Genomic DNA, 24,735 nt, shown 5'->3' on the forward strand with positions numbered 1-24,735 from the left:
AAGGAAGAATGAGACTGGACAGGACGAGAGGAAAGGGCTTGGGTAAAGCGAATGGAGTGATCAGAGCGAAGAAAGAAGTGCACACAAGGGACAAAAGAAAACGTTAGACATTTGGGCGAGAGGGTGAGATGGGGATGATGGGAGCAAAGAGACTTGATCGCGAGGGAAGAGATCTGGTGATGTAAGGGAAGACAGACAATTTGAGCTTGGCAAGAGATGGAGAAGGATGAGAGAGAATAAAATGGAACTATGAGAGGGGAAGAAGAATCTGGGATGATGGGTCGAAAAGAATGACGACGAGCAATGGTAGGGAAGTAAAAGAAAAAAAGGGACGATGGAAGGGGAAAAAAAGGGATAATGGAAGGGAATTAAGAATGGACCATGAGAAGGGAGGAAGGTAACGAGCCAGTGCGAGTGGTGGAAGAGGAAGGGGCTTTGCGAGGAAATAAATAGACTGGAGGTGTATAGGATGGAAGGAAGGGAAGGATTAGACAGTGGAGGCAAATCTCCTATCACTTCTGTCAACTTCTAAGGAGTTAGCCTATAATGTCTGCATTGCAAACTACAAACGGCTCCCCTAAGGTGGTTGCTGGCATTATTGCAAATTTCACTGGAAGCCACTGTTGCAGTTTCTGATTATGACGTTCTTTCACCTCATTAACATCAAGAAATTATTTTAAAATGAGCAGCCAAGTGGTGGCCTTAAAGAAGTTGAGACATGTACACAGACAATGCAATGCATGTTGACTTTGTTAGGCAATATAACTGCCTCGGGGCATTAGGCATGCTCTTGCCCCGTAATCCCTTCTAATCCCTACTTTTCTCTCTTGCATTCTCCTTTTTTTTTTTTCCACACTTCCCTTCTTTGTACTACTTGTTCGGATTAGATTGCTCACTCTAGTCTCTGCTTGAACCACAAGGTTGAATGTATGCTTTTCAGCGAGTTGGAATTGCAATGCCCTGTTGTGATGTTGCGATTAACAAGACACTTTCCTGCTCTTGGCAGGATATAGGTGGCGTCAGTGGTCTCTGGGCCTTGCAAGTCCTTGCATGGTGGACTGACTGAGCATATACTGTTTTATCTTTAGATGTTCCTGAGTTCAGAGCCCTGATTGGGAATGCAGCGGCTGAGCAGCTGGAGCGCAGCCTTGGTGAGGATCCACGAGGCGTGGCTGTGGCACTACGCTCCTGCTTCACCAGCATGATGAAGAGCGAGAAGAAGGTTTTTGTGGACCAGCTGAACATGCTAGTAAAGAGAATATCTGAGCAAGGTGATCTTTGACTGCCTGAAACCAGAAAGAACCTAAGATAACGGGATGCTAGTGTCCTTATTTCCACTATTTTCTGCTTTATTTCTCTGACATATTCTATTTCTGTCCCTCCTGTTACTTCTGTCCCTCTATTTCTCTCCCGTCTCTCTGTCTGCCTTAGACAGTTGCCACAAAACACTGAATAGTAGTTACATGGATTGAAGTTTTGTTTTGTTCGTTTTTATCGTTCAAAACGAGGAAACATTTGACATGAGTAACGCAGAATTTAATTTCCTCTGCCAAGCTTTGCCTGGGTAAAAGGAGGGCGGCACACAAGGAGCGTAAAACCGGGGCAGAAATGAAAAGCTTTTTATTTTTTTTAAACATATTTTTATTACTTTCCAAGTACAACATATAACATTCCAATCCCCTTGAAACATCCCCCACACCCATGAAGTGCAGCCCGTTTCCTTCCTTTTATTTGTCTTGATGAGTCACAGTATGTGCTAAATTCTTATCTTGTGTAGGCACCATTGTACCATGTAGTCACTTTGCAAGTATGTCAGGACTGGACCCCATTCTTGTTTGAATTTCTCCTGGTCCCCCTGAATTCTGTATGTTGCCCATTCTAGAGCCACAAAGTTCCACACTTTTTGTAACCATTCCTGTATCGTGGGGGGTGTCTGCTTTTTCCATTTTTGTGCGATTGCCAGTCAAGCTCCTATTAGCAGGGTTGTTAAGCCTCTTTTCAGAACTTTCGTGGGTATTTTCATTCCTGGTTCCCACATCGCACACATCCATATTTTGTCCCCTATCTGCCCCATTCCCTGCTAAATTTCTTGCATCTGCTTCCTGGCCTCTCCCCAAAATTGTGGATTACTGGACAGATTTTCCGTGTTTGACGCTAGTTGCCTACTGCCTTACATCCCCTCCAGCATTGATCTGATGCTTGTGGATACATTGCATGAATCCTCTCCGGCGTATAAGGCCATTGTAACAAAACCTTAATCTACATCTCCCTTAACTGTATTGAGCGGGTTAGTTTTGGGATAGATCCCCACAGATATTCCCACTGGCTTCTCGGTTTGGGTTCTCCCAAAATGTTCCCCCATTGCCACATGTAGTTCCATTGCACTCATTCTTCCTGTTCATTTAAGTATTTGTATATACTAGTGACTATGCCTTTTGAGCCTGAACTTGTAGTGATGAATTGTTCAAATGGCGTTAACTATCTTGTGGCTGCCTCTTTGATTATTGGGGAGCTTAGCCAATGTTTCAACTGACTATACTTGAATCTGTCCCCCTCTGTCAGTCAAATGGATACATTTGGATACATTTCCCAAACGTTTTAAGTGACTGCCCTTGAAACATAGCCCTTATCTTCTGGCATCCTACTCTTTACCATTTCCAGTTTGCATCTTTTGGCATTCCGGGTTGAAAATCTGGATTATTGAACAGGGGGAAGAATGGGGATGGTTTCAGCGAGAGTGCTTCTCTCACCGTTATTTTGTCCCAGGTCTCTAGTCCTACCCACAGGACCTCACTAATCCTTGTGTTCGGGAGTCTCTTCTTTTTATCGATCCACAGGATGTCCTGGTGAGGAGAGCCCACGACCGCCTGTTAGGTAAGATTGTATGCAGTAACCCTGTGGGAGACTACACTAGTCTTGTCCTCTAGGTATTAGGTAACCCACCTGTTGGTATAGGTCTGTACTACACAAGTTGGTAGAGTGACTGAGCAGCCAGCCTTATCTCAAGAGGGGTAAATGTGAGCTGTAGAGCTGTAGCATTGAAATCCACTAATATAAGTATCCAAATAACACTTACACTCAAGGTTTTCTAGTAAAATAATTATTTAACGGTCAGTTTTAAATAAGCATTCTTTAAAAAGGGCAATATGCAACAATAAAAATACACTTCAAAATACTTTCTCAGAATCAAGTTAAGCAAGTAGATACTGTTTATAGATGCTTCATACACACTTCCTACACCCTGGGGTGACTCCACTAACTAGGACAATATTGGCATTTATATATCACTTTTGTACTTGGTAAATTCTGAGTTTGATAACGCAGGAATGGTTATAGGAAGGAAAAAGGTTAACAGGTTCTCAGAGCATGTGAGCACTTGTCAATCCCCCAATGAACTCTAGATAAAACCTTTCCCAGCAATACTTAGTTAAACTAATGCATCACCTATGACGGACAGCTAGAATCAAAGTCAATGGGTTTTAGATGAGTCTGCAGGGAGCCGGGACAGCAAAAAGCAATTTGAACAATGTCTATGGAGCTGAGGCACTTCTTTAGATAGCACAAAAGTCTTGCACAAAGTTAGAGAGTTTGTTGTAGTAAATCACTATTGGGCCACAAGCTGTTACACTTGTGAAAAGTTAGAGATAGATCAACTCTAGAAAGCAGCTACTGCAAGTCTCAAGTGAGATGAGCAGACCTACAGACAACAAGGTAAGTACCTGTTAGTCAGAACAGTACCTTAGGTTAGAAGAAGAGGTTCCAGCTGGCTTCTGTTCTGGTTGCAAGGTTGCAGATCACGGGTTCCTGGGCCTCAGTCATGGGGACAAGAGGGAGGACGTCTGGAGGAGTCCTGCACTGTGGTTCGAAGGTCGGCAGCAGCTACGGGCTCTTTTCAGTTCTGCGGCACTTTGAGGTTTCAGCTACCAGCAAACAGCACCACTGCAGATCTTGGACACTTGATGGGCTTCCTTCGTTCTGAGTCCAGCACTCTGGTGAGGTGACTCGAGCTTGAGTCGTCCTGCTTCGGGAGGGTCCTCAGGATCTTCCTGGAGCTTCGGTCCGTCTTAAAGACGATGTACTCCACTACGGATTTCTCGACCCCTGTCACTCGGTTCCAGCAGCATCAAAGAAGTACAGCCAGTTGGGCAAGGTATTCCAGCAAAGCTTGTCTTGGGGTTAGTTGGTCCCACCAACCCAAGGGAAGAAGTCGTCCGTTCCGAGGCTTCTCTAGCCTATTGGAATTGGAGCTTCAGCACAGCCGCAGGGCTTCACCAGGCAGTTCAACGGTCCAGGAGGATGCAGCAAGCTTCTCTTCACGGTTCCTTTGTCGGATGTTTCGTCCAGTGGCCGACTCTGTCTTCAGTTCACCAAGCCTCACCTTTAATGCAGGTTTCTCCGATTCATGCACAGCCTAGCTGTCACTCACACAGCAGGTAACCAAGAAGCCTCGGGACAGGGAGTTTTGGGCACCTCCCTCGCTTCCTGCCCTGCCAGACACACAGGAGCCAGAGGCGGGTTTCAGCACTGAAGCCCCCCAAAGGCAAAACTAAAAAAAAGGGTCAAACCTGGTTTGGCTGGCAGAGTAAAACCCAAAAAGACCTCACAAACAAGAAAAAATGTGAAAAAAGACGACCAGGGCTGTTTTGACAAAATGGTCACCAATGGGTGCTATACTGCAGCCGAGGATTCAGCCTGCTGTAAAAACGCACAATGGTCGGAAAATTAAACCACTGCCACGAGCCGTTTAAATAACAAGGAAAAGGGGCTACTAAGTAACCCCCCAGCACTCCACATAAGAAGGTGTTTACTGGATCTACAACGAGAAAAGGTAAGTAAAGTCAATTTCACTTTACTATTTTTAGGAACTGTAGTTCACCCAAGAAAAGGATTAAGAGAAATCTAAAGGATTTCTCTTTGACACTGCACTGAAGGTGCTGTGTGTCACCATACAAAAAGTAGATGCCTATGGAGTTTGTCAGTCTCCAGAAACAAAGAAATACAAAATAAGATAAAAAATACATGAGAGGGTGAGAAAAGGGTCTTGCTCACTCCAGGGTAGAAATGAAAAGTCCTAAAGTCCAGCAAAAAGCTGGAGCTCTCTATGATTGAAGGGAATTAACACAGAAATGAGAATTCTCCCTAACACCGCCCTATCCTGTCTTGCCCATATTTTAAGTTGGTCTTCCCCTAACCATTCCCTCATGACCTGTAGTTGTGCCGCCTCTAGTATCTAGAAACGCGCGGGAAAGCCATGCCCCCCCCTTATTTCTCAGGGTCGTAAGTGTGGACATAGCTTCCCTTGGCGGCTTACTCTTCCATATATAGGAGTTTATGGTCCTGTTCAGGGAGCAGCAAAAAGTTTTCGGGATTCTAATGGCAGGCCATTCGCGAATGCCATTGTTTTATGCGTTTCCCCTACCATCGCTATTCCCGTCAGCTCGTCACATTCCTGTATCCTAATTAGTAGGGGTTCTAAATATATAGTGTAGAGTAGCGGGGATAGTGGACACCCTTGTTTAGTTCCTCGACTTAGTTCTACCTTGGCTGTTACTATGTCGTTAAGTGTTACTCGTATTATTGGCGTCACGTAATTAACCTGCACCATTGCTAGGTATCTAGGCCCAATCCCCATGTGCTTCAGTGTGTTAAAAAGCATTGGCCATTCAACCCTGTCAAAGGCTTTTTCTGCATCTAATGATATCCAGATTGCAGGCTGTTTAGTTATTGCTGTCTTTTCTATTAGATGGCAGACTCTTAAAGTATTGTCAAATGTGTGTCTGGAAGGTATAAACACTGACTGATTCTGGCGTATTAGTTTCGGGAGGAGATGCGACAGTCTGTTAGCCAGTATCCTAGTGTATAGTTTGGCATCTATGTTTATCAGTGCTATTGGTCTGTATGACCCTGGCATTGTAGGGTCATTCCCCTGCTTATGGAATACTACTAATTTCGCTTCATTCATGGAGGGGGTTATGTTTCCCCCTAGTCATGAATGAGTTAAATAATTTTGTAAGGATTGAGGTCAGTATTTCTCTGAATTTTTTTATAAAAGCTTGCCGGGTATCTGTCCAGGCCAGGCACTTTATTCATCGGAAGGTTCTTCTGAAGGTCCTTTATTGCTTTCTTTACCTCCTCTTCCTTAATGTCCTCCTCTAAAATTGCCCGTTAGTCTTCTGTTATCTTCAGAATGGGGTGTTTTGAGAAATATTCTTCTTGTTGCAGTTCTGAGGGGTTTTCTGAGGTGTACAGATTCTGGTAGTAATCCCTAAAGATTTCCCCTATTTCTTCGTTTGCTGTTTTCTTCTGCCACTGGGTATTAGGGAGTTTTATTATTGTCTGACTTCCCTGTTTTTCTTTTAGTTGTCTGGCTAGGTGTCAGTCTGCTTTATTAGCTTTTACATAGTACCACTGTGTTAGGTACAGCAGTGCTTTCTCTTCCCTCTTAGTTATGAGTATCTCATGTTGTCCCTGGATGTGTCTCATTGCTTTTCTTACTTTATTACTCAGATTTCTAGCTAATTCCTCTTGTATATCCATTAGTTTCCCTTCCTTTACCCATTGGGCCTCGTTACGACCCTGGCGGTGATGGTGTGAACAGTGCCGGTAAGGCACCGGCAGCGTTCATCCCGTCCCGCCACATTACGAGTTCTGCTTGTGGGTTCCTGACAGCCCGCCAGGTCTTAACTGGCGGGCTGTGCGGCACCCGCAAGCAGAACTCGTGATTGCAACGGCATCATTATCAACGGTGCCGGTGCAACCATGCTCCCCACCCCCATTCTGCCCTATGGGACAGAATGGGGATCGGGAGCCCGGCATTACTGCCACCTGCAAATGGGCAATTACCGGCCCATTCAACTCGTAATGGGCCGGTTATTTGCCAATCGTGGGTGGTGGTGCCGGTAGCAAGCATGGCGGTAGCCCTGCCATACAGGCACGGCTACCGCCATGCTCGTAATGAGGCCCATTGTCGTCTTTGTTTCTCTTTCCTCGATTTAAGAGCTATCAAGTATCCCCTTGTTACCACCTTAAATGCATCCCAAATAATTTCCTGTGACACTTCTGCTGCCTCATTTTCCCTGAAGTATTGCTCTATCTGTTCTCTTATTGATTCACACAATATTAGGCCGTGTAGAAGTTCTGTGGGGAGGTTCCACTTGCATAGCCCCACCTCCTTTTTTTCCCCACTCCAGTATCATCCACAGTGGGGCATGGTCTGATAGAGAAATCAACCCCATTTCAATATCCCTTATTTTGCCCAATAATCCTGTCGAGGTCCATATGTAGTCTATCATAGAGTTGGTGGAGTGTACGTGGGAAAGTGCATAAAGCCCTGTTCCTGGCCTCTAATTACCCTCCACAAATCCTGGAGGGCCAGCGTCGCCATCTTTTATTTCAATGTTTTGGATGGGGCTGGTGTATTCTGTGACCTGATCCCACTCCTATCCTGTGCTGAGACCCATGCTATATTAAAATCACCCGCCAATATAGTATCCCCTTTGGCGAAGGTCTCTAATTTTGTTATGGCTTTGTTATGGCTTCCCTTAGGTACTCTTCCTGTCCCGTGTTTGGTGTATATATTGTTGCTAAGGTGATTCGCTGCCCCACCCCCCCAGGCTGCGTTCAGAGAAATGTATCCATCCTTCCTATCCATTTCCGATTCTAGTATATGTATTCCCAATCTGTCATGTAGTGCTATCGCACTCATAGCTTTTTCCCTTCCGCGTTCGCTTGGTACAATTGAGTGTATCCCCTGATTTTTTGTATTTCCTGTCTGCTCTTTTTTTGTATGCATTTCCTGGAACATCATAATATCTGCTTTCACTCCCCTTAAGTGATGTTCCACCTTTGTTTCTTTTTGAATGCAGTGTTGAGCCCCCTCACATTGTACATTAGTATTTTTAAGTCCAACATTGGGGCCCTTCTTCTCCTCCCACTAAGTTCCCTGTTCTACCTCTTCCCTTTGCTCCACTTCTGGACCCCTTCCCTTTCCCTTATCCCCAACTTTCCAACCTCTACCTACACCCCAACTCAACCCCCCCAAACCCTAACTTCCTTCCCCTTCCGTGAGGAGGGACCAGGTTCCTATGATCGCTCAGACGAAAAGTCCTACGCTCCTGGCCCTCATGTCTTCCCCTAGATGATATTGTGAGGATTACCAAACCCCACTTGCTGTACCAAGATGCGTCCTTTCTTTCCTTTCCCCTTGAGCCGCATTTTACGATATGTATTTTCTGTCTTGGGCCTTCTTCCTGTGCAAGTTCTACGTCCACCTCTCCTCCACTATATGTAGCCTTAATTCGGCTTGTCCATCTTTCGACTGTTATTTTCCACTCCTTATATTATCCCTGTTGCCTCCAAGTTCCTTTTTTGCCTTTCCTTGGTATAGTGTTCCATTCCCATGATTTGCTGCAAGTTTGTTAATCCCATTGTTCCTCTCTATTCTCAGTTTCTTCACTTGATAGGTTTAGGATCTGTTCGCCCTCCTCACACGTTGTTATTCTCTGGGTTTGCCCCTTCCATGTGAACAGAAGGCCAAAGGGGAACGTCCACATGTATCTTGTCTGTTTCGCTGTTAGAAATCTCACTACTGGCCCCCTCCGTCTCCTTTTCAGGAGCGTGCTCTGTGCTAAATCCTGGTATAGATGTACCTCATTACCGTTTATTCGCACCTGTCCCGCTTCCTTTGCTTTCCTTAGTATCTGTTCCTTCTGGCCATGTGCTGTTACTGCCACTAGGACGTCTCTTGGGCACGCTCCTGGTTCTCCCGTCCTTCTTGGTCCCACTCGGTGTATTCTGTCCATTTGGACAGGATCCTCCTTACCTATGCCCAGGATTTCTGCAAATAATTGTTGGCCTGTGCTTTTTAAGTCTTTGTCTTCCACCATTTCTGATAGGTTTTTTTATCCGAATGTTGGATCGCCTAGATCAGTTTGTCTAAATCTTCATTCTGGATTTCTAAGTTATATTAGGCATGCTGAATGTTCCAGCTTTTCATCGTTTTTTTTGTGTCTCTTCTTCAATGCTTTGTACCGCTCTTTCTAGGGAGTCTGTCCGTTCTTCTAATTTTGCCACATCAATTTTGAGTTCTTGTACTGACAGTGACATTTGTCTTCTTTTAATGACTCACTGCGTTTGGAAGGATGACATAAATAGAGTCTGAAACTCTTTGAACCACCCCTGCATATCTTCTTTGCTCGTGTCATACCACCATCTCTTGTGGTTGGTGTTGGGTGGCTTTGGGCTGAGTCCCCTCTTCTAGACATTGTTGTACTCCCTGGGCCCTACAGCTGCTTGGTGGTAGGTTCTTGCCTCAACTGGGGGCTCTTTTGGGTTATGGATGCCGTTGTCATGATCTCTGCTTCCAAAAGATCAGGACTTGCCCGACTCCCTTGGAAGCAGACCCATAACACCGGTTCCGAGTGCCAGCCAGTCCCAATTGGGACCTTTTGGACCCTGTCCTGGCGCCAGTGGCACCAGGCTCATAAAGATGCCCAGTCCCAGCGCTGGAAGCGCCGGGCTCATAATGCTTGGTTGGACCTACCTGCAGCAGACCATGCTGCTTACTTACCTGCCAGTTGAACCCCTGATCCTCTTCTGTTTGGGACTACTTTTCCTGTTGGGTGGGGCAGGAGCCACTCCCTAGGTTCAGAACACGAACTCTTCTGGAAAGCAGGAACTCTTTTCTTACCTAGGCGTGGCTGTGGAAGGAGACACAAAGCACTACAGGAGGCTATTTAAACCACACCCGATGGATGAATCTTGCTTTGCGTTATTCTGCATTCTCTGCAGCAGAACGCTCATCGTGTCTTCTGCTTCTGATCCTGGGCCAAAGAAAACAAAGGCTTACCATCCTGGAATCCAGTCTCCAGCAGCACCTGTAAAGACAAAGAAAGAACAGGTTAGCACTACGGTCTTCAGTGGCAGCGCATCTCTTACCTGGTCCATCGGCTGTCACCAACGCCTCGCGCTGCATTCCGGCATCTGAAAGACAAACGCTTACCAGCTCTTCGCACGCTCCGGAGGCCTTCAGCGCTGCATCCCGCATCTGAAAGACAAAAGAAGGTGCGTTTAAAGACATTGGGCAACTTTATTACTCACGTGCCATTACTCCTTCCCACGCCGAATCCAGTGGGTATTCCAGCAACCTTCAGCTTCTCTAAAGCTCCGAACTTGTACCTGCAAGATAAAAGGGACAGTTAGTGCGCATCGTGAAGCAGGCTACAAGCGCTTACTTACGTGCTTCCAGGCGCTTCTATTCCTCACGCGGGTTCGATCCTCAACTCTCATCAGCCCGCCAGCCGCCATCGCCGGAACCCTGCAAAACAAGGGATATCATTACAAAAGACTTTTAAGACATTTGAAGTGCCCAGAACTTACCGTTTGTGCAGTTAACGACGGACAGCAGTCCTCTGAGGTCAAGAGGCCTGCACCCTTATCCAGTGAAGAAACTGGTTACGGCACCCTGCCCCGAGGCAGATGGAGAGCTCGGCGTTCACTTACCTAAGGTGAAGGCGTTAACCTTTGGGGTTCTACAGGAGAAGAGAAAGGGAAGAGGAGAGAGGCACCCAATAACCCCAGTTCATTAATCCCATATTTTCTATCTGCAGACATCTTACTCTTCGAGTCAGACATACAGTGCACAGAGGTCCAGCCCAAAGAGCCAACCGTGTGTTACACATCACCTTTGAAGATAGGGCATTCACCCAGTCAAGACCGGCGCCTCTGCGGGAATCAGGTGAGCGTTACAGCCGTTTCCGCCCCTTGTTTTGGACATGTGAGGGATGTACCGGATCTAGCGATGAGTCCCTCGCGTTATCCAATGTGTTTATCTCCAGACTGCATTAATTGGGAAGGAGGCATTTTTGCATTTTAGTAATGTTTTGTTTCTCTGGCTATACTCTTGATTCCTGCTGTATTTCCTGATGTTATGGTTGGTGTCCCTTTTGGTCTTTTTCGGTTTCTCCCCGATTTTTATCTTCACCTACTGTTCGTTATCTCCTGTAGGTCTTCTGTGGTAGGAGAGCCTGGTGGCATCTGAGGAGGAAATGTGACGGGGGGGGGGGGGAGTAGGCCCCTTTTGCTGTTGAGCGGTCAGTGTCCCTCTTCCAGTCAGGTCCTCCCTTGTTTCCTCTGGTCTGTGACACTGCTGTTCGCCGGGGTGTGGGCCTCCTACTCTTTTGGTGTGGGTGGATCTCTCCTCCCCACCTTATCCTCTGGTGTCGGGGCTTCCGAGTCTTTCTGTCCCCTCTCCTCCCCCCACCAATGCTCCGTGGGATTGGGCCTTCTGTTCTGTCTCCTCACTCGTCCCCGTTGTGCCGTGCTCCTCCTCTCTCCCGCCCGGCCAGAGCGTTTCTTCCAGTGCGCTTCCCTCTCCCACCTGTGCTTTATTCCTGTGGCTCATCCTGGGGCCATGTGGGGGAAGTGCCAGCCTCTCCTCCTCCTTCAATGAGTCTCTGGTGTACAGAGCCGGGGAGACTTGAATTCTGGCAGCCGCGCACTCCGTCCCGATGGCCCCTCCTCTCTTACTGCTCTGCCTCGTTGCACCGCTAGCCACTGGCGTGTTTCCTTTCTGTGCCTGAGCATTCCCGGCCTCGCCTCCGATCCAGCGCTTCCTCCCTCTTTCGTTTTTGTGTTGCGGCTGGCATTGTCGCAGTCTGAAATATTTCCAGGCAGGAGCGATACCTTTTGTATCACATTCCGCCAGTCAATCCTTTCCCTTTCGGAAGACTCTCCGTCTTTACTCCAGTGTCCGTTGGGAGAAGTATTTCACTTCTGTCGCATTATATTGTACACCCTTTTTGTTGTGGCCCAGCGGGGAGAGACAACCACACACGTCGTCCTTGTCCGGCTGCCATCTTGGAATCCATCGGAAATTAACAGCTTTTGGCGGACAGGAAAACTGTATATGGGAGAAATAGGGTGCCTCCGGTTTGATAAACATATGGAGAGTGGAAAATGTGTGATTAAACCCAAAACATCAGAACAGTTCTGAAAATATGATGTTCATCAATATTTTCACATCAATCCAGGTATTGTCACAGATGGCCTCAAAAACACACCAACTTCCAATTCAAGGGTTTCTATCTTGGTTTTTATTCAAGGAGCTCTCCAAGGGCGGCTCCTCGCTATCCAACCTAGGGATGGGCAATCCGTCCCTTGTCCAGGTGTCCCTCACCCCAGGGTGATCACTAGACATTGGTAACCCCTAGCATCTAATAACTATCTGTAACCTATAGCATCTAATAGCTATCTGACTAACAGTGATGGCCTAAAGGCAAACCCTGTATCCCACTAACTCCCTCTGGGAATAATCTAGGTGGTCTCTAACCTGGGATCCCCAAAGGTAGTTTTCAATAAGACACTCAGACACTCGGGCCCTACCTGGTCCTAAACTTCCACGGCCCTCCTTCTATCCCTGTGACTATTAGTCTCTCTTCCTGGTTTCCTCCCTTTTCCCTCCCTCCTCCCACTGACTCTCCTCTATCATTTATTTCTTCCTACGCTCTTCCTCAGATGCTTCTCTCTCCTTTCTGTAATACCGACCTCCCTTCTCCTTACTACAACTATCCCCTTTCCTATTTACTACTTTCTCTCCACTCTACTAGTGCATACTATGTCTCTCTCCACTCTCCTTCTATCCCTCTCCACACCATTACTACCCATTTCTCCACTCTACTACTCCTCCCACACCCTCTTTCCCAGTCACCTTTCTTCTACCCTTGCACTCACCTTACCATGTTTTCCTTACTCTCAGTCTCAGACCTTTCATGCACACTCCCAACCCAGTACCACTTTCTCTCCCTAACCAATACCTCACCTTGCGCACACCTTCAATAACTGTTAACCAGACTATGTGGCTCGGTGCCAGGTGTCACAGATGGCCTTACTAAAACAGCAACTGCCGAAGACAGGTCAAAGGTGTTTTTATTCAAATTCTTTAAACGGGCTCTAAGGGCCGTCACTCACTCTGTTGACCCTCCGTAACCATTCCCCAGGTTAGTAACTACTGCTTGTTTACCCCCTACAATCTAGGTTCTGTCTTGCTCTCTTTGAGGGCCTAAAGGCCTCCACCTTCTTTATCTAGCTGTCCTCTGGGACTTCCTAGCTGTGATTTACACTATCCAATGGTTAATTAGGGTTGTACGATTGTGCCTTTCAGACAATCAAGCCCCCTTTTATCATCTTCCTTTCATGCCCTGATGTTCCTCTCCCTATGTCGCTCAATGACTCAAGTCACCTCCGGCTCTCCCCTCTCCAACTCCACCCACCTTATCTGTCCCTCCAATCACTCTCAATCTCTTTCTCTCTGACCTGCCTCCACCCTCCGATGTTACTCCTTTTTGCTACTCTCCTCTCTTCACTTCACCGCTACTCCTAACCACCTTCTACTCAGCCACTCTCCTTTCACTCTCATCCACCTTCTACTCCTGCTACAATTTCACTAACATTCTCTCCATCCGCTCCAAGAAGAGGGTCCATATCCAAGCCTGCTTCACCAACTACATGGCTGAACTCTTCAAAATCTGTAAGGCACTTGCCAATCCTACTGTAGTCTCCATCTCTCCTCTTCGATCCCAGGCCCTCTGTTCATCACTATCCCACCATTTAACTACCAAAACCCCAGGACATCCTGTCCTGACTCTCGTCCACCCCCTTGTCTACTCCCCCTCCTACTCTCAAGCCTCCTTTATTTTCTCCCCCCTATAATCTCCTCCTCACTCTATGAAAGTCTCCTCCAAATAGGTGCTCCCATGCCCCTCCAGAACTATCAAGGACAACATCTTCACTCTCGCTCCTGCCTTGTCCGATTTCTGTAACCATTCCTTTACCACTGGCTCTTTGCCACTTTCCCTCGAGCACTCCCTTGTGTACCCTCTCCTAAAAAAGCTGTCCACTGACCTCTCCTGCCCGGCTAACTATCGCCCTATCTCCACTTCCCCCTTCCTGGGTAGACTCCTCAAAGATGGTCATCTCCCAACTGACCCGTCACACTGAATCTTTTGGCTACCTCCTTTACCACCAGTCTTGACTTCAGAGCATCCAGAGGCACAAGACTGCTCTCTTGAACACCTGTGAAGTCCTGCTCTCAAACCTTGATTCAAACTCCCCCTCTGTTCTCATCTTCCTTGATCTTTCCTCTGCCTTTGACATGGTCCATCATGCCACCCTCTTAAAACAGCCACACGACAACCTTGGTATTAGGGACCTTGCACTGGATTGGTGGACCTCCTTCCTTTCTAATCGACCTTCCGAGGTGCAACTGGGCCCTTTCTCTCTTCCACCTCTCACTCTACCTGTGGCATCCCCCAGGGCTCTATCCTATGGCTGTGGCTTTTCAATATCTACCTTGCCCCTTTGGCCCACTTGATTTCCCCCTTCTCTCCCCATTTCCAGTGGTATGCTGATGACACTTGGCTCTCCTTAAAACTTGTCCCCGGTCCCTCTCTACCTCCTTTCATTCCCAACTGTCTAACTGCTATTCAGGCATGGTGCTCGGCTAATGATCTAGGCCTTAATGCCAGTAATCCTTCTAATTGGAACAGGGTCCCCTTCTCCAAGCTCCCCTCCATCTCTCTGGCCACCCTCCTTGGGTTCCCTCCCCTCATGTAGTGGGGCAAAAAACCTTGGTGTCCTCTTCGAATCTGCCCTCTCCTTCTCCCCTGACGGACCTTCCCAAGAAGGCCCACTTGCAGCTTCACCTCCTCAGATTTATTCTCCCCCTTCCTTACATTCTTCAGAGCACTGGTTCTCTCTAGGCTGGATTACTGGAACAACCTCTTCCTCAATCTACCTCTTTCCACTCTTTGCCCCCTTCAACTTATCCAGAATAGGACTGCAAGACTTATCCTTTGCCTCAAGCCCAGGGACCACATCTTTTCAGCCCTTAAATCTCTCCACTGGCTCTCGTGTGGCTGCGAGGATCAAATTCATAACCCTCTGCATCATCCACAAGGCCTTCTGGTGCTTGGGGCACTGCTACCTCCAACCCCCTCTCCTTAAATACCTCTCTGCTAAAGGCCTTTGTTCTTCTAGTTCATAACTCTCTGCAGATCAGAGGTTTTTCCAAGCAGAGTTGGGGGTATATCTCTCTCTCTTCGGCAGGCGCTTCCCTCTGGAATGGCCTCCCTGCCCGTTTTCTTTTTTTTTTTTTCTCACTGCCCTTCTTCGACTTGAGCTAGACCTACTTAAGTTCCAGAAGCTTCTCTTCTCTACCTCATTCCCCCTTCCCTTCCTTGCTAAAGGCCCCCACCTGCCGCTGTGGCCTGGTGCACTTATGAGTCACAATGTGAACCCTGACCAGTCTCGACCAGCACCCCCATTCAGCACTGTCCCCCTCTGCCCTCATCCCTGACCAGCTTGGAGGGTTGACTCCCCCACAACCCTCTCTCTTGCACTTAAAGACGGTGGCCCTCTCCAGTCCCCTCCTGAGCACTTGTCTGGCCTCCGGTCCGGGCCCTCCCCCTAAGCCCTTGCCTGGCCCCTGGGCTGGGCCCATATCCCCACACCCTTCTCCCCTTTCCTTTGCATTATCGCCCCACTCCTCGACCCCCCCACTCCCCTCTCCAAGCACTTTTCCTGCACTTGCATGATCTGAATGTCACAAGGCCTAATAGGACTGTTATTATTATCCCCTGTCCCCCCACACCCCTTATTTCCTTGTGGTGCCTAAAAACACTCTTCTCGTTGTACAGTGCGCCTTATAAAGCCCAATAAATAAATAAATACGTTCTCACTTATCCACCTTATGTGGACACTCGCTACACAGTACCACTTGCTCTCACCAACCAACCAATACGTCGCCTTCTCTGTAAATCGTCTCCACACTCCTGTCCACCGTCCTTCCTGCTTTTGGCCTCTTGGCCTATCGCCTTGTTAGGCACGATTGTATGCAGTACCCTTTGGGAGACTACACCAACCTTGTCCTCCTAACAATAGGTAACCCAACCTTTGGTATAAGTCTGTACTACACAGGTTGGTAGTGTGGCTGAGCAGCCAGGCTTATCTCAAGAGGGGTCATTGTGAGCAGTACACAGAGATTCACAGTGACAAGAGTTCAAATAAACTCTTACACTCAAGGTTTCTTGATTAAACAATTATTAATTAATTAAAAGGGTTTGGAATACAACAAAGGTCAAACTAATATTCTGAAGCAGGTAAGTACATTTGAACCCCCTTATGCAAAGTAAATTAACCCTTTCTTGGAGGAAAGGTAAAGCAGAAAGTCAGAGGGAAGAAGAGTCTTTCAGGTAGCCAGGCCAGTCAATGTTAATGGAACAAAGGTCTAGGTGAGCTGAAGCACTTCTTGCAGGTAAGTAAAAGTCTTGCACAAAGTTTTAGAAGTCTTTGTAGAAAGATAGATTCGAGGAGATTGGGTCCTCCGACGTATTCCATATCTATGACATGTAATCACCACAGCTGTGCTGCTTCGGAAACTTTTTTCGGCGTCTGCGTCGATGCGCCGTCGTCGAGGACTTCCTCCGACGTCCGACGTCATCCGATGTGATAAGTAGGACGCACAACGCCCGTAGCCTCAGTTCCGTTTTTTCCGCGAACGTGTTGCTTTGTGAATCTCGGTTAACGCCTCGACTCTTTGGAGTTCTGTTCTTCTCGGTTCTTTGAACCTGTTCGTTTTTGTGAAAATCCTTCGTGTGAAGATGTCTTCTACTTCGTCTTCGACCCCGCGTCCGGGCTTCAAGAAGTGCAGGGAGTGTGGGTCCAAGATGTCGGTGACGGACTCGCATGACGCCTGCCTCTGGTGCCTCGGGGAGGCCCACGACACGGATGACTGTATCGACTGCCAGTCGCTCACCTCCAAAGCCTTACACGAACGTAAGAAATTGTTGTCGGTAGGTCGGGTGTCCAAGCCCCGGAAGTCGAGATCTGCGGGGCTTTCAACGGATGATTCGAGGGGTGACTCTCCGCGTCGGAAGTCTCGTGGGTCTCCTTCTAGGAGTCGGTCTCGCCAGTCCTCAGCCTCTTCGAGGCATTCTCAGAAGCGCTGACACCGGTCGTCTTCCAGGTCCTCTTCGGAGGACTCTGCCCGGCACGTCGCTTACCCCACCAGCCGTGCGACGCCGGAGGAATGGGCTTCCTTCGGAAGAAAATGCTGGCGATTCTTGAGTCGCAGGGTACTAAGTTGATGAGGATGATAATGTTTCTGAGTCAGGCTCAGATGTTATTGATGAGTTAGGAGAATCAGAGGAGTCTCACGATGTGAGCACCACTGCACCTCTACTTGCTTTAGCTCCTCAAGCTATAACCACAGGCACCCTACCAGGTCCAGTACTGAGTCCAGAATGTGTCTCTCTTGAAATCACAAACCATCAATACTTGGTTTCTACCACTGCCATCTTCTCTTGCGAGGTAGACAGAGACCATGACCATAAATGGTCACATTCGAATACCATGCATTTAAAAAAATAAAATAAAAACAAATGTTATGCGTGGAACTCTGCACAGCAATATTTTAATGCAGGGCTTCCCCTTGAACACCCATCGGGATTCAACACACTGTATTTCACCAGCAGCTATTTAATATTGTTCTTGTAACATGCTGCATGCAACTAGTGGCCTCAGAGCTTCTGCGCAAGAAGGGAGCATCAACAAGGTGTTGGGAGGAGCGGTAACATTGGGAAGAGGTAAGCTTTGAGGTACTTCCTGAATCTGAGGAAGTTGGGTTGCAGGCAGACAGATATGAGGCGAGGGTTCCGGAGATTGATGGTGAGATTCGAGAATGCTCTCTCATTCTTGGTTGTTGTCTTGGTTTTTGGAATTTGAAGGAGTCCAGCATTGGTCGATCATAGAGATGTTTCCTGGGAATGATGGTTGAATTGGGAACAAAGGAAGCTTAGGCTGATGTAGTGAAGGGCTTTGTGGATTATTCAAGTGGCCTTGAATTGTTCTCTTTTTGAGACAGGGAGCCAAAGGAGTGACTTTAGGGCTGGAGAGATGTGTTTTTGTTGATTGAGGTAGAGCAGGAGTCGGGGCACAACATTTTTCACCATCTGCAGGCGAGTGAGCTGGATGGAATGGGGTCAAGGTAGGGGCCATTTCCATAATCTAGGCGAGTGTAGATTAAGGTATTGACAGCAGTTAATCTGTTACGAACAGATAGAAAGGGGAGCATGCCTGGCAGGATTTTTAGCTGAGGGAAACCAGATTTGACAACAGTACTGACTTGTGCTGTAACATATAGATTTGGATCAATTATTAAGTTAAGGTCTTTAATGTACTTGTACGAGAGGGAAAGTTTCCAAAGGTTTAGAGCTGGAGACGTTTGCTCCGCAGGTTAGGGCTTTTGTCTATGAGCAAGAATACTGTTTTAATGGGATTCGGTTTCCGCCAGTTTAGACCCATCTAGGTTTTTATTGGCCTGAAGACAAGGGGCAAGACATAGATCCATAGTAGAATGTTTTGGCCAAGTGGAGAAGGATCTGCTTCTTGCCTGCATACATGTCGAAGTTTAATCCAAAAGAGTGAATGATATTGGCAAGGGGCAGAAGAAGAGATTGAGGTCCAACAGAGCAGAGCCCTGAAGAACACTGTTCTTGGTAGAGGCACTGTTAAGGGGGGGGGGCACGAAGTTGGTCAAGTTGTGAGATCTAGACAGATTGAGTGCTATTCCACAGGCAGAAGCCTGCTAGTTGTGAGTCAAGGAGGGAGCTGTTCTTGATGTCAGCTTGATGTTGATAACCAGCTGCATGCTCTAGAAGCTTGCCAAGAAATATGTTAGAGCTGGGTATATAGTTGGCCCGATCAATGCAGCCCAGATTTGGCTTGTTCATCAGGGGTACAGCCCCACTGCAGCTTTCAAGTGAGTGCTAATCAAGCCTGAAGATATGTGGTGATTCACTAAATTCAGAATATGGTGGGGAATTGCTGGCCATAGAGATTTGAAGATTTTTGCAGGGCAGGGATCGAAAGGGGATCCCAGGGGATCCAAGGGCTTGCACTCAGCAAGTAGGGACTCCAGTGGAATCGAAGGACTAGGGGCAGAAGAGAAGACTGGGTTTGAAGAGGGGAGGTGTTAGAGTGAAGATAAAGATGAAGGTGTTTGTGGGAGCGGGAGTGGTTGTGTTACTAGCAATATTTTGTCGAATGGTCAGAATTTTGGAATGAAAGCATGAGGCCAGGTTGTCCGTGGTGAGTTGGAGCAACTCTTCCTTTTGTGTGAGAGAGTAGTGCCCCGTGGTACCACAGTGTCCCACCACTACTCAAAGTGCCCCCAGAGGGTGGATAGAGTAAGATAGCCAAGTATTCCTCTCCCTTACCCTCGAGCTAACAACCACCCTGTATCATATCCAACAATCACGAGAAATCAGAGACAAGAAGTCTTTGGTAGAGACTAAATTTCCAAAAAGGCAGTGTAAGCAGACCACAGAGTCGATCTGCTTATAAAGATTGTTCCACCATGTAGCCCGGAAAGTCGTAGCTTCTGAGAACCAGCTGCTTGTTTACTTCATGACAGGAGAGAAACAGCTAATTCTACACCTGTGGTCTTCAGGCGACCGCAGGATGGTGTTTCCCTGATTCCAAGATAGCACAGACAGCGCTGTATGCCGATAAAGCCTTGTATGCTGTTAATGGGCCCATGAAAATAGGAAAGGGGCCCAATTTAAGGATTAAACCAATCACTGAAACTCCTAATAATTGCTTGATTAGGGATGGTAAGAAAACTATCAGGCCTGACCAATCAAGAGTGCCTGAAGCATGTAACCTCAGGAAAGAACCAATCCCAAAAAGTTTACTGAGAGCCCCACCATTATGTATACAATGGGTGTCGTGGAAAAATGACCACTGACTATTTCGATCAATTGGTGAACAAATTGTTAGTAAAAAATAGGCAACAAGACAAAAACAAACCAACACTGTTCAAGACATTGACGCCAGTGAGAACCACCTCCCTCTAAGCACTGTTCTCTTTTACCCAAAGGAACACATGCATCCAAATGGAAGCGGAGGTCCAGACAGGGCAAGGAATCATACTGAAACAATGTTACAAACCGGGAACAAAGCCCCTTTATCCAAGTCTTTGATACCAGCTGTGTTCTTACATGTATAACTGTGTTATCAAGAGGGACAGCATAAAGTGATACATTCAGTAGAGCTTAATATACTCCTCAAAGTTTCACACATGGCCTGAGGAAGGCGAGCACATTTACAATATGATGACTTCCGTCTACTAAAGCTGCTTTTCCTAGGAAAGCAGGAGTTTAAAACACACTTATATATGCCAAAAGGGAAACGTGTCCGAAGTGAGATATGTGAAGGCGGGCATAGCTGCACCCTAGGCGAAGAGACTTCATCGCAAAGACATGCCCAGTAAAGCCTAGAGCATCGCCTCGCACAAACAAACATTTGTTTAAACATGGCAACTTGAAATACCTACTCTATATTATAATGCAGCAATATGCTAGAGGAGTACATTCAATTTTAAATTCCAGACTAGACCCCCTTGCCCTCTCACACAGGGTTTGGAGAAAAGTCGGCAGGTGTCATAGACCCAGAGGAAGCAGACTTACTTTTAAAAGCACCTTTGAGGGAAGCACGGACTGGTTCCTGGAAGAAGACTGGGATAGCTGAATAACCTAAACGGGCTGAAAGCTGGAGAGCCTGAAGCCTGACCTCTCCATTGGCAAGGAAAAGAAAGCCAGAATGAAGCGAGACCCGTGGCAGGAGGGTAAAATTGATTGCCCGACAACGATGCTCGTGTGAGGGGAGAGAACCTTAATCTGCCAACAAACCCAGTAGTGGGGCCAGGAGATGGCTAGACTTTAACATACTGTGACAAATCGAAGGGAATTTGTCCCTTCTCTCCAAGGGGGAGCCTCCCCCTTTGAGGCTAGGGAGCCGGCCCCGTAAGACCCTTCATAGGGATCTGGGCAAGAGGATCCTCCCTGGGAGAGACTCCTGTTCCTGCAAGGAACTCCCTAGACCATTCACCATAGTGGCATATATGGGACTATCATATATCAAGAACATTACAAATCTGGGAACTTAGCTGAAGACAAAACTAAAATATACAATTATGCATAAGGAGGAGGATCTGTCTCTTTAAGGAGAAGCGTACATTTAACTGAGACAAGTAGGCTGGTAGATGAGAGCACACCGAGGAGAGGCGAAGCACAGGCAGAGAGAGAAGCGTGTAAGCAGGGGAAGCCCACTGACGAGCTGATGCCTGGAGGAGATGGAGCCAATGAGAGCTGCATAGCCTACAGCTTTCAGAGGAGTACTGAGCATCAGAAGGAAACACTGGAGGCCCAGCATTTCCGAGCAGATAGAAGCTGAGGAGACAGGAATCCAGTGGTGGCGAACAGTTCCAAAACCACCCGAAGGAGGAGTCAACAAGACGCCCTGCGACCCGCATCCAGACCCTGTTGCAACGAGAGGGAGGACCGAGTACATACTCTGGCAATAAGGAGAAGCATGAAATCCGGAACAGAGGAAGAGAACCCGAGTGAGCGCTGAGCCCGACAGCGTTCCCCCACAGATACAGATACAGTTAACTGGGAGAACAGGAGTACCGGGAGGTCGCCGGGGCATCGTTCTGGAGCAGGAGAAACTATTCCCATTGGAATTGACGAGATACTTAATATAGAGCCATTGAAGCGAGACTGTGTTAATGGGATCAAAACAATAACGAATAAGCATGAAAGAGAGAGTATTCAGAACTGGGCGCAAACACCCTGGGAAGAGGGAAAACCCATGGTTTAAGAAATAGAGTGTAGGAATCCAGAAAGAGAAGTTTATAAATATGAATGGGAAGTGAAATCAAGTGAAGCATATAAGAGAAGAAATATCAAACTGAGCAACCCCAGGAGAGGGGGAGGGTCAAGTCATTACAAAGGATAACCAACATAAGAAGGCCTAGGTTACAAGAGACAGAAGGGCATATATGCCTGGATCAAAGTATATGAAAGAGTGATCCAAAGGACTGTGGAACAACTGTACCGAAAGGGGAGATATAACCCAAGTACATTGTAAAAGAGTTACAAGATCTTAACTATTTGAAGATATCTTATGAAACAGAGACATTGCCGTAAGAGATAACTAGGAGAGGGGAGACATCCTCCTAGTGTAATTTAAGTTAGTTAAAATAGTGATAGCGTCAGTTAGAACTAGTTCTGGACCATGGATGCATTCATTTCAGACTTCGTGACGACTGACGAGCTCTGTGACTTATTTATATAGGTAGAGGTACCCTTCTACCAACAGGGAAAGATAGGCCTTATCTTTATTATTTTATTAAACACCAGTAATAATGTCCTTAATTGTCCGCCTCCTTCTGACTTGCCACAATACCCGCGGAGGGGATGGGGGGGGGGTCCGAGAAAGGGAGGGAGTGAACACACTGAGCTCTAGTGTTGAAAACACTATTCCTTTTGAACAGAGTACATGGAAATCTGAAGCATGGAGAAACCCAGGTACTATTACAGGTTAGGGCTGGACCTTTATAGAATAGGTTTAGGGGGACTTTTATAAGATAGGTTTAGGGCAAAGGATTCTGGATTTGTGTTTTGGGATAGGGTTAACTCGTAGATTGAGCAACTTGATAAGCATAGGTTGGAACTTTAGTTGCCAATCGTTGAACTCTTATTTTGGATTAGATTAGGGTGTCCCCAGTGGGTACTTCAAAAAAGGTAGCAGGCGCTCCTCTCCAGAAAGAACATGGCATGATAATCTGTTCTGAGATGAGAGTTTGCAGCACACGCCTTTTGCTCACTGTACCTTTCACGGATGGAAAATATCCATTTGCATATCAGTCTTTGTCCCGCCCACATGGGCATTCCAGCACCCAGTGGGACAGACTTAATAGGACTGGGTTTACTGTTTGTGGTAGAACAGCATGGTCATCTGTCTTCAGGTGGGAGGACAACACCGGACAGCTTCCCAATTTTATGTTATCCTTCTCTTTGAAACTTTTTCGTAGTTGTTCCTTACTATATTTAGACATAACCCCTATGCCCTTTAGGCTTTGATGCATCCTGACCCTGGTTTATCAAATCTTTAAACTAAACCAGACTAAAACCTTTTATCTAACTCTTCTATATCCCAGCTCTGCAACCTACACATCACAATGATTTTGTGATGGCCTTTAAGTGCTGGGGTTCAGGGGCTTACAAAGTTCAGTTAGCACTTTGAAAAGCTCTGCTTGAGGGGTTTTGTCACCAAACATACTTTTGCAATAGTATGATTTCTTGAGGCTCTATAGATTTTGAGGCGAGATAGGTACCTGAGTTAGTCTTAAGAAAGTTGTTTTTTTCTCTGGCTTTCAAGAGGTGGGCCTTTTGTGAGAATCCTGAAGGTGTCTCCCTGACTAGTCCCAAGGGATCTGTCATCCAGGTGGCCAGGACACAGACATCTCTCTTGGATCTTCCTAGGGGTGGACCAGTGAGGGATGATCACCTGGATGGGGGGTCCTCTGGGAGTGGAAAAGGGACACTGACGGGTGAGACGCAGTATCCCCCTTCTTACAACACCTTTTTCCCAACCTACCAACCCCCTTCTTACAACACCGTTTCCCAACCTACCTAGTAGGACACTCAAACAATCTACTCCCCTCCCCCTTTTCCAACACAAACACTTTAGCACTCCACGGACAAACATCAGAGCCATTTACCGACGTATCCCAACACAAGGGTCAAGCAAAGTCAGACAATTGACCAGAATCACACACACCTGACGACCCTTTCCCTTCCCCACAAGGATAAAAGGTGGAGCACAAGTGCACAATACGAGCAAGGCAGACTGCACGACGAAAGAGCTAACTCAACACAGCAGTTCAAGAGGAGGAGAAAGACCAGCAGAGAAGCAACCTTTCCCTTTCTGACCAAGGACTGTGAAACCTCCACGGAAGGAATCTTAAGACCGCAAACAATAGCTAGCGTCTGTTGTAGCAGAGGTCAGCGGTACACAGGGCCCTCCTCCACTGATTGCCAAGCCGGGGAGAGACGCTTGCCACCGTGGTACCAGCCTTGACTCCAGAGAAAAGAAAAGCCAAGCGGATCATCACAGCCGGTGAGTCGAGGGGAGCGTTGAACAAAAGTAGCAAACGGCTAATTGCAGAAAGTACAAATAACTGTTAATGTGAGAGGAGAAAAGCAGCTACAGAGGAGTCAGGTACCACGTGGGTGCTCACTCGGAAAACTCTAAGCGATTACACTATTGTTGAAACTACTGTTACCAGAAGGCGAGAAGAGGGTCATAGTGATGATACGGCGGTCTAGTAAAATCCTCTGTACAGTCGAAAGTCTTTGACCGGCAGATGATCTTGAAGCCAAGGGAAGTGAATCCTGCATTGTAAAGAACCATTCAAGGAATTGTGTGATTGACAACGTTGGCAAGAATGAACCCAATGGAGGGATGCCTATAAAGAGGGGGCGAAGCCTGAAGTCCTGATAAATAGTATGTTGACATTAGTGAACCCGGCAGAGGGTTGTCCACAGTGAACTGTTTAAAAAGACATTAAGATTTGTGAATGTCACAGAGGAGATTGTGTTGAAAGCCGTAGTGAACCCGACATAGGGAGGCTACATTCGAGAAGGGTCTGAGCCTGGAAGAGGGGAATCCAGGGGTGAAAAGGCATCACCCAATGTGCAAGCAGAAAGGAACTTTTATTTATGATTTTTGGAACACATCAGGTCCTCGGAGGCAAGAGACTTTTTTTTATAGAAAATAGACTTAACCACTGTAGGTCCTGATACCTGAGAGCGGAACTGTAGTATCATGCTGGGA

At 47.1% G+C, this 24,735-nt stretch overlaps 1 protein-coding gene across 2 annotated transcripts in view; it reads left to right on the top strand.

Moving 5' to 3' along the window:
- MPI (mannose phosphate isomerase) overlaps positions 1–24,735 on the top strand; it is a 404,206-nt gene that overhangs the window by 190,743 nt on the left and 188,728 nt on the right. For both annotated transcript variants that reach the window (XM_069624514.1, XM_069624515.1), the window contains exon 5: positions 1,089–1,271. In XM_069624514.1, coding sequence (XP_069480615.1) covers positions 1,089–1,271 — 183 coding nt within the window. The remainder of the gene's footprint in view (positions 1–1,088; positions 1,272–24,735) is intronic.

Source organism: Ambystoma mexicanum, chromosome 11, assembly GCF_040938575.1.
Source record: "Ambystoma mexicanum isolate Mex_15411 chromosome 11, UKY_AmexF1_1, whole genome shotgun sequence".
In the NCBI taxonomy this organism is placed as follows: domain Eukaryota; kingdom Metazoa; phylum Chordata; class Amphibia; order Caudata; family Ambystomatidae; genus Ambystoma; species Ambystoma mexicanum.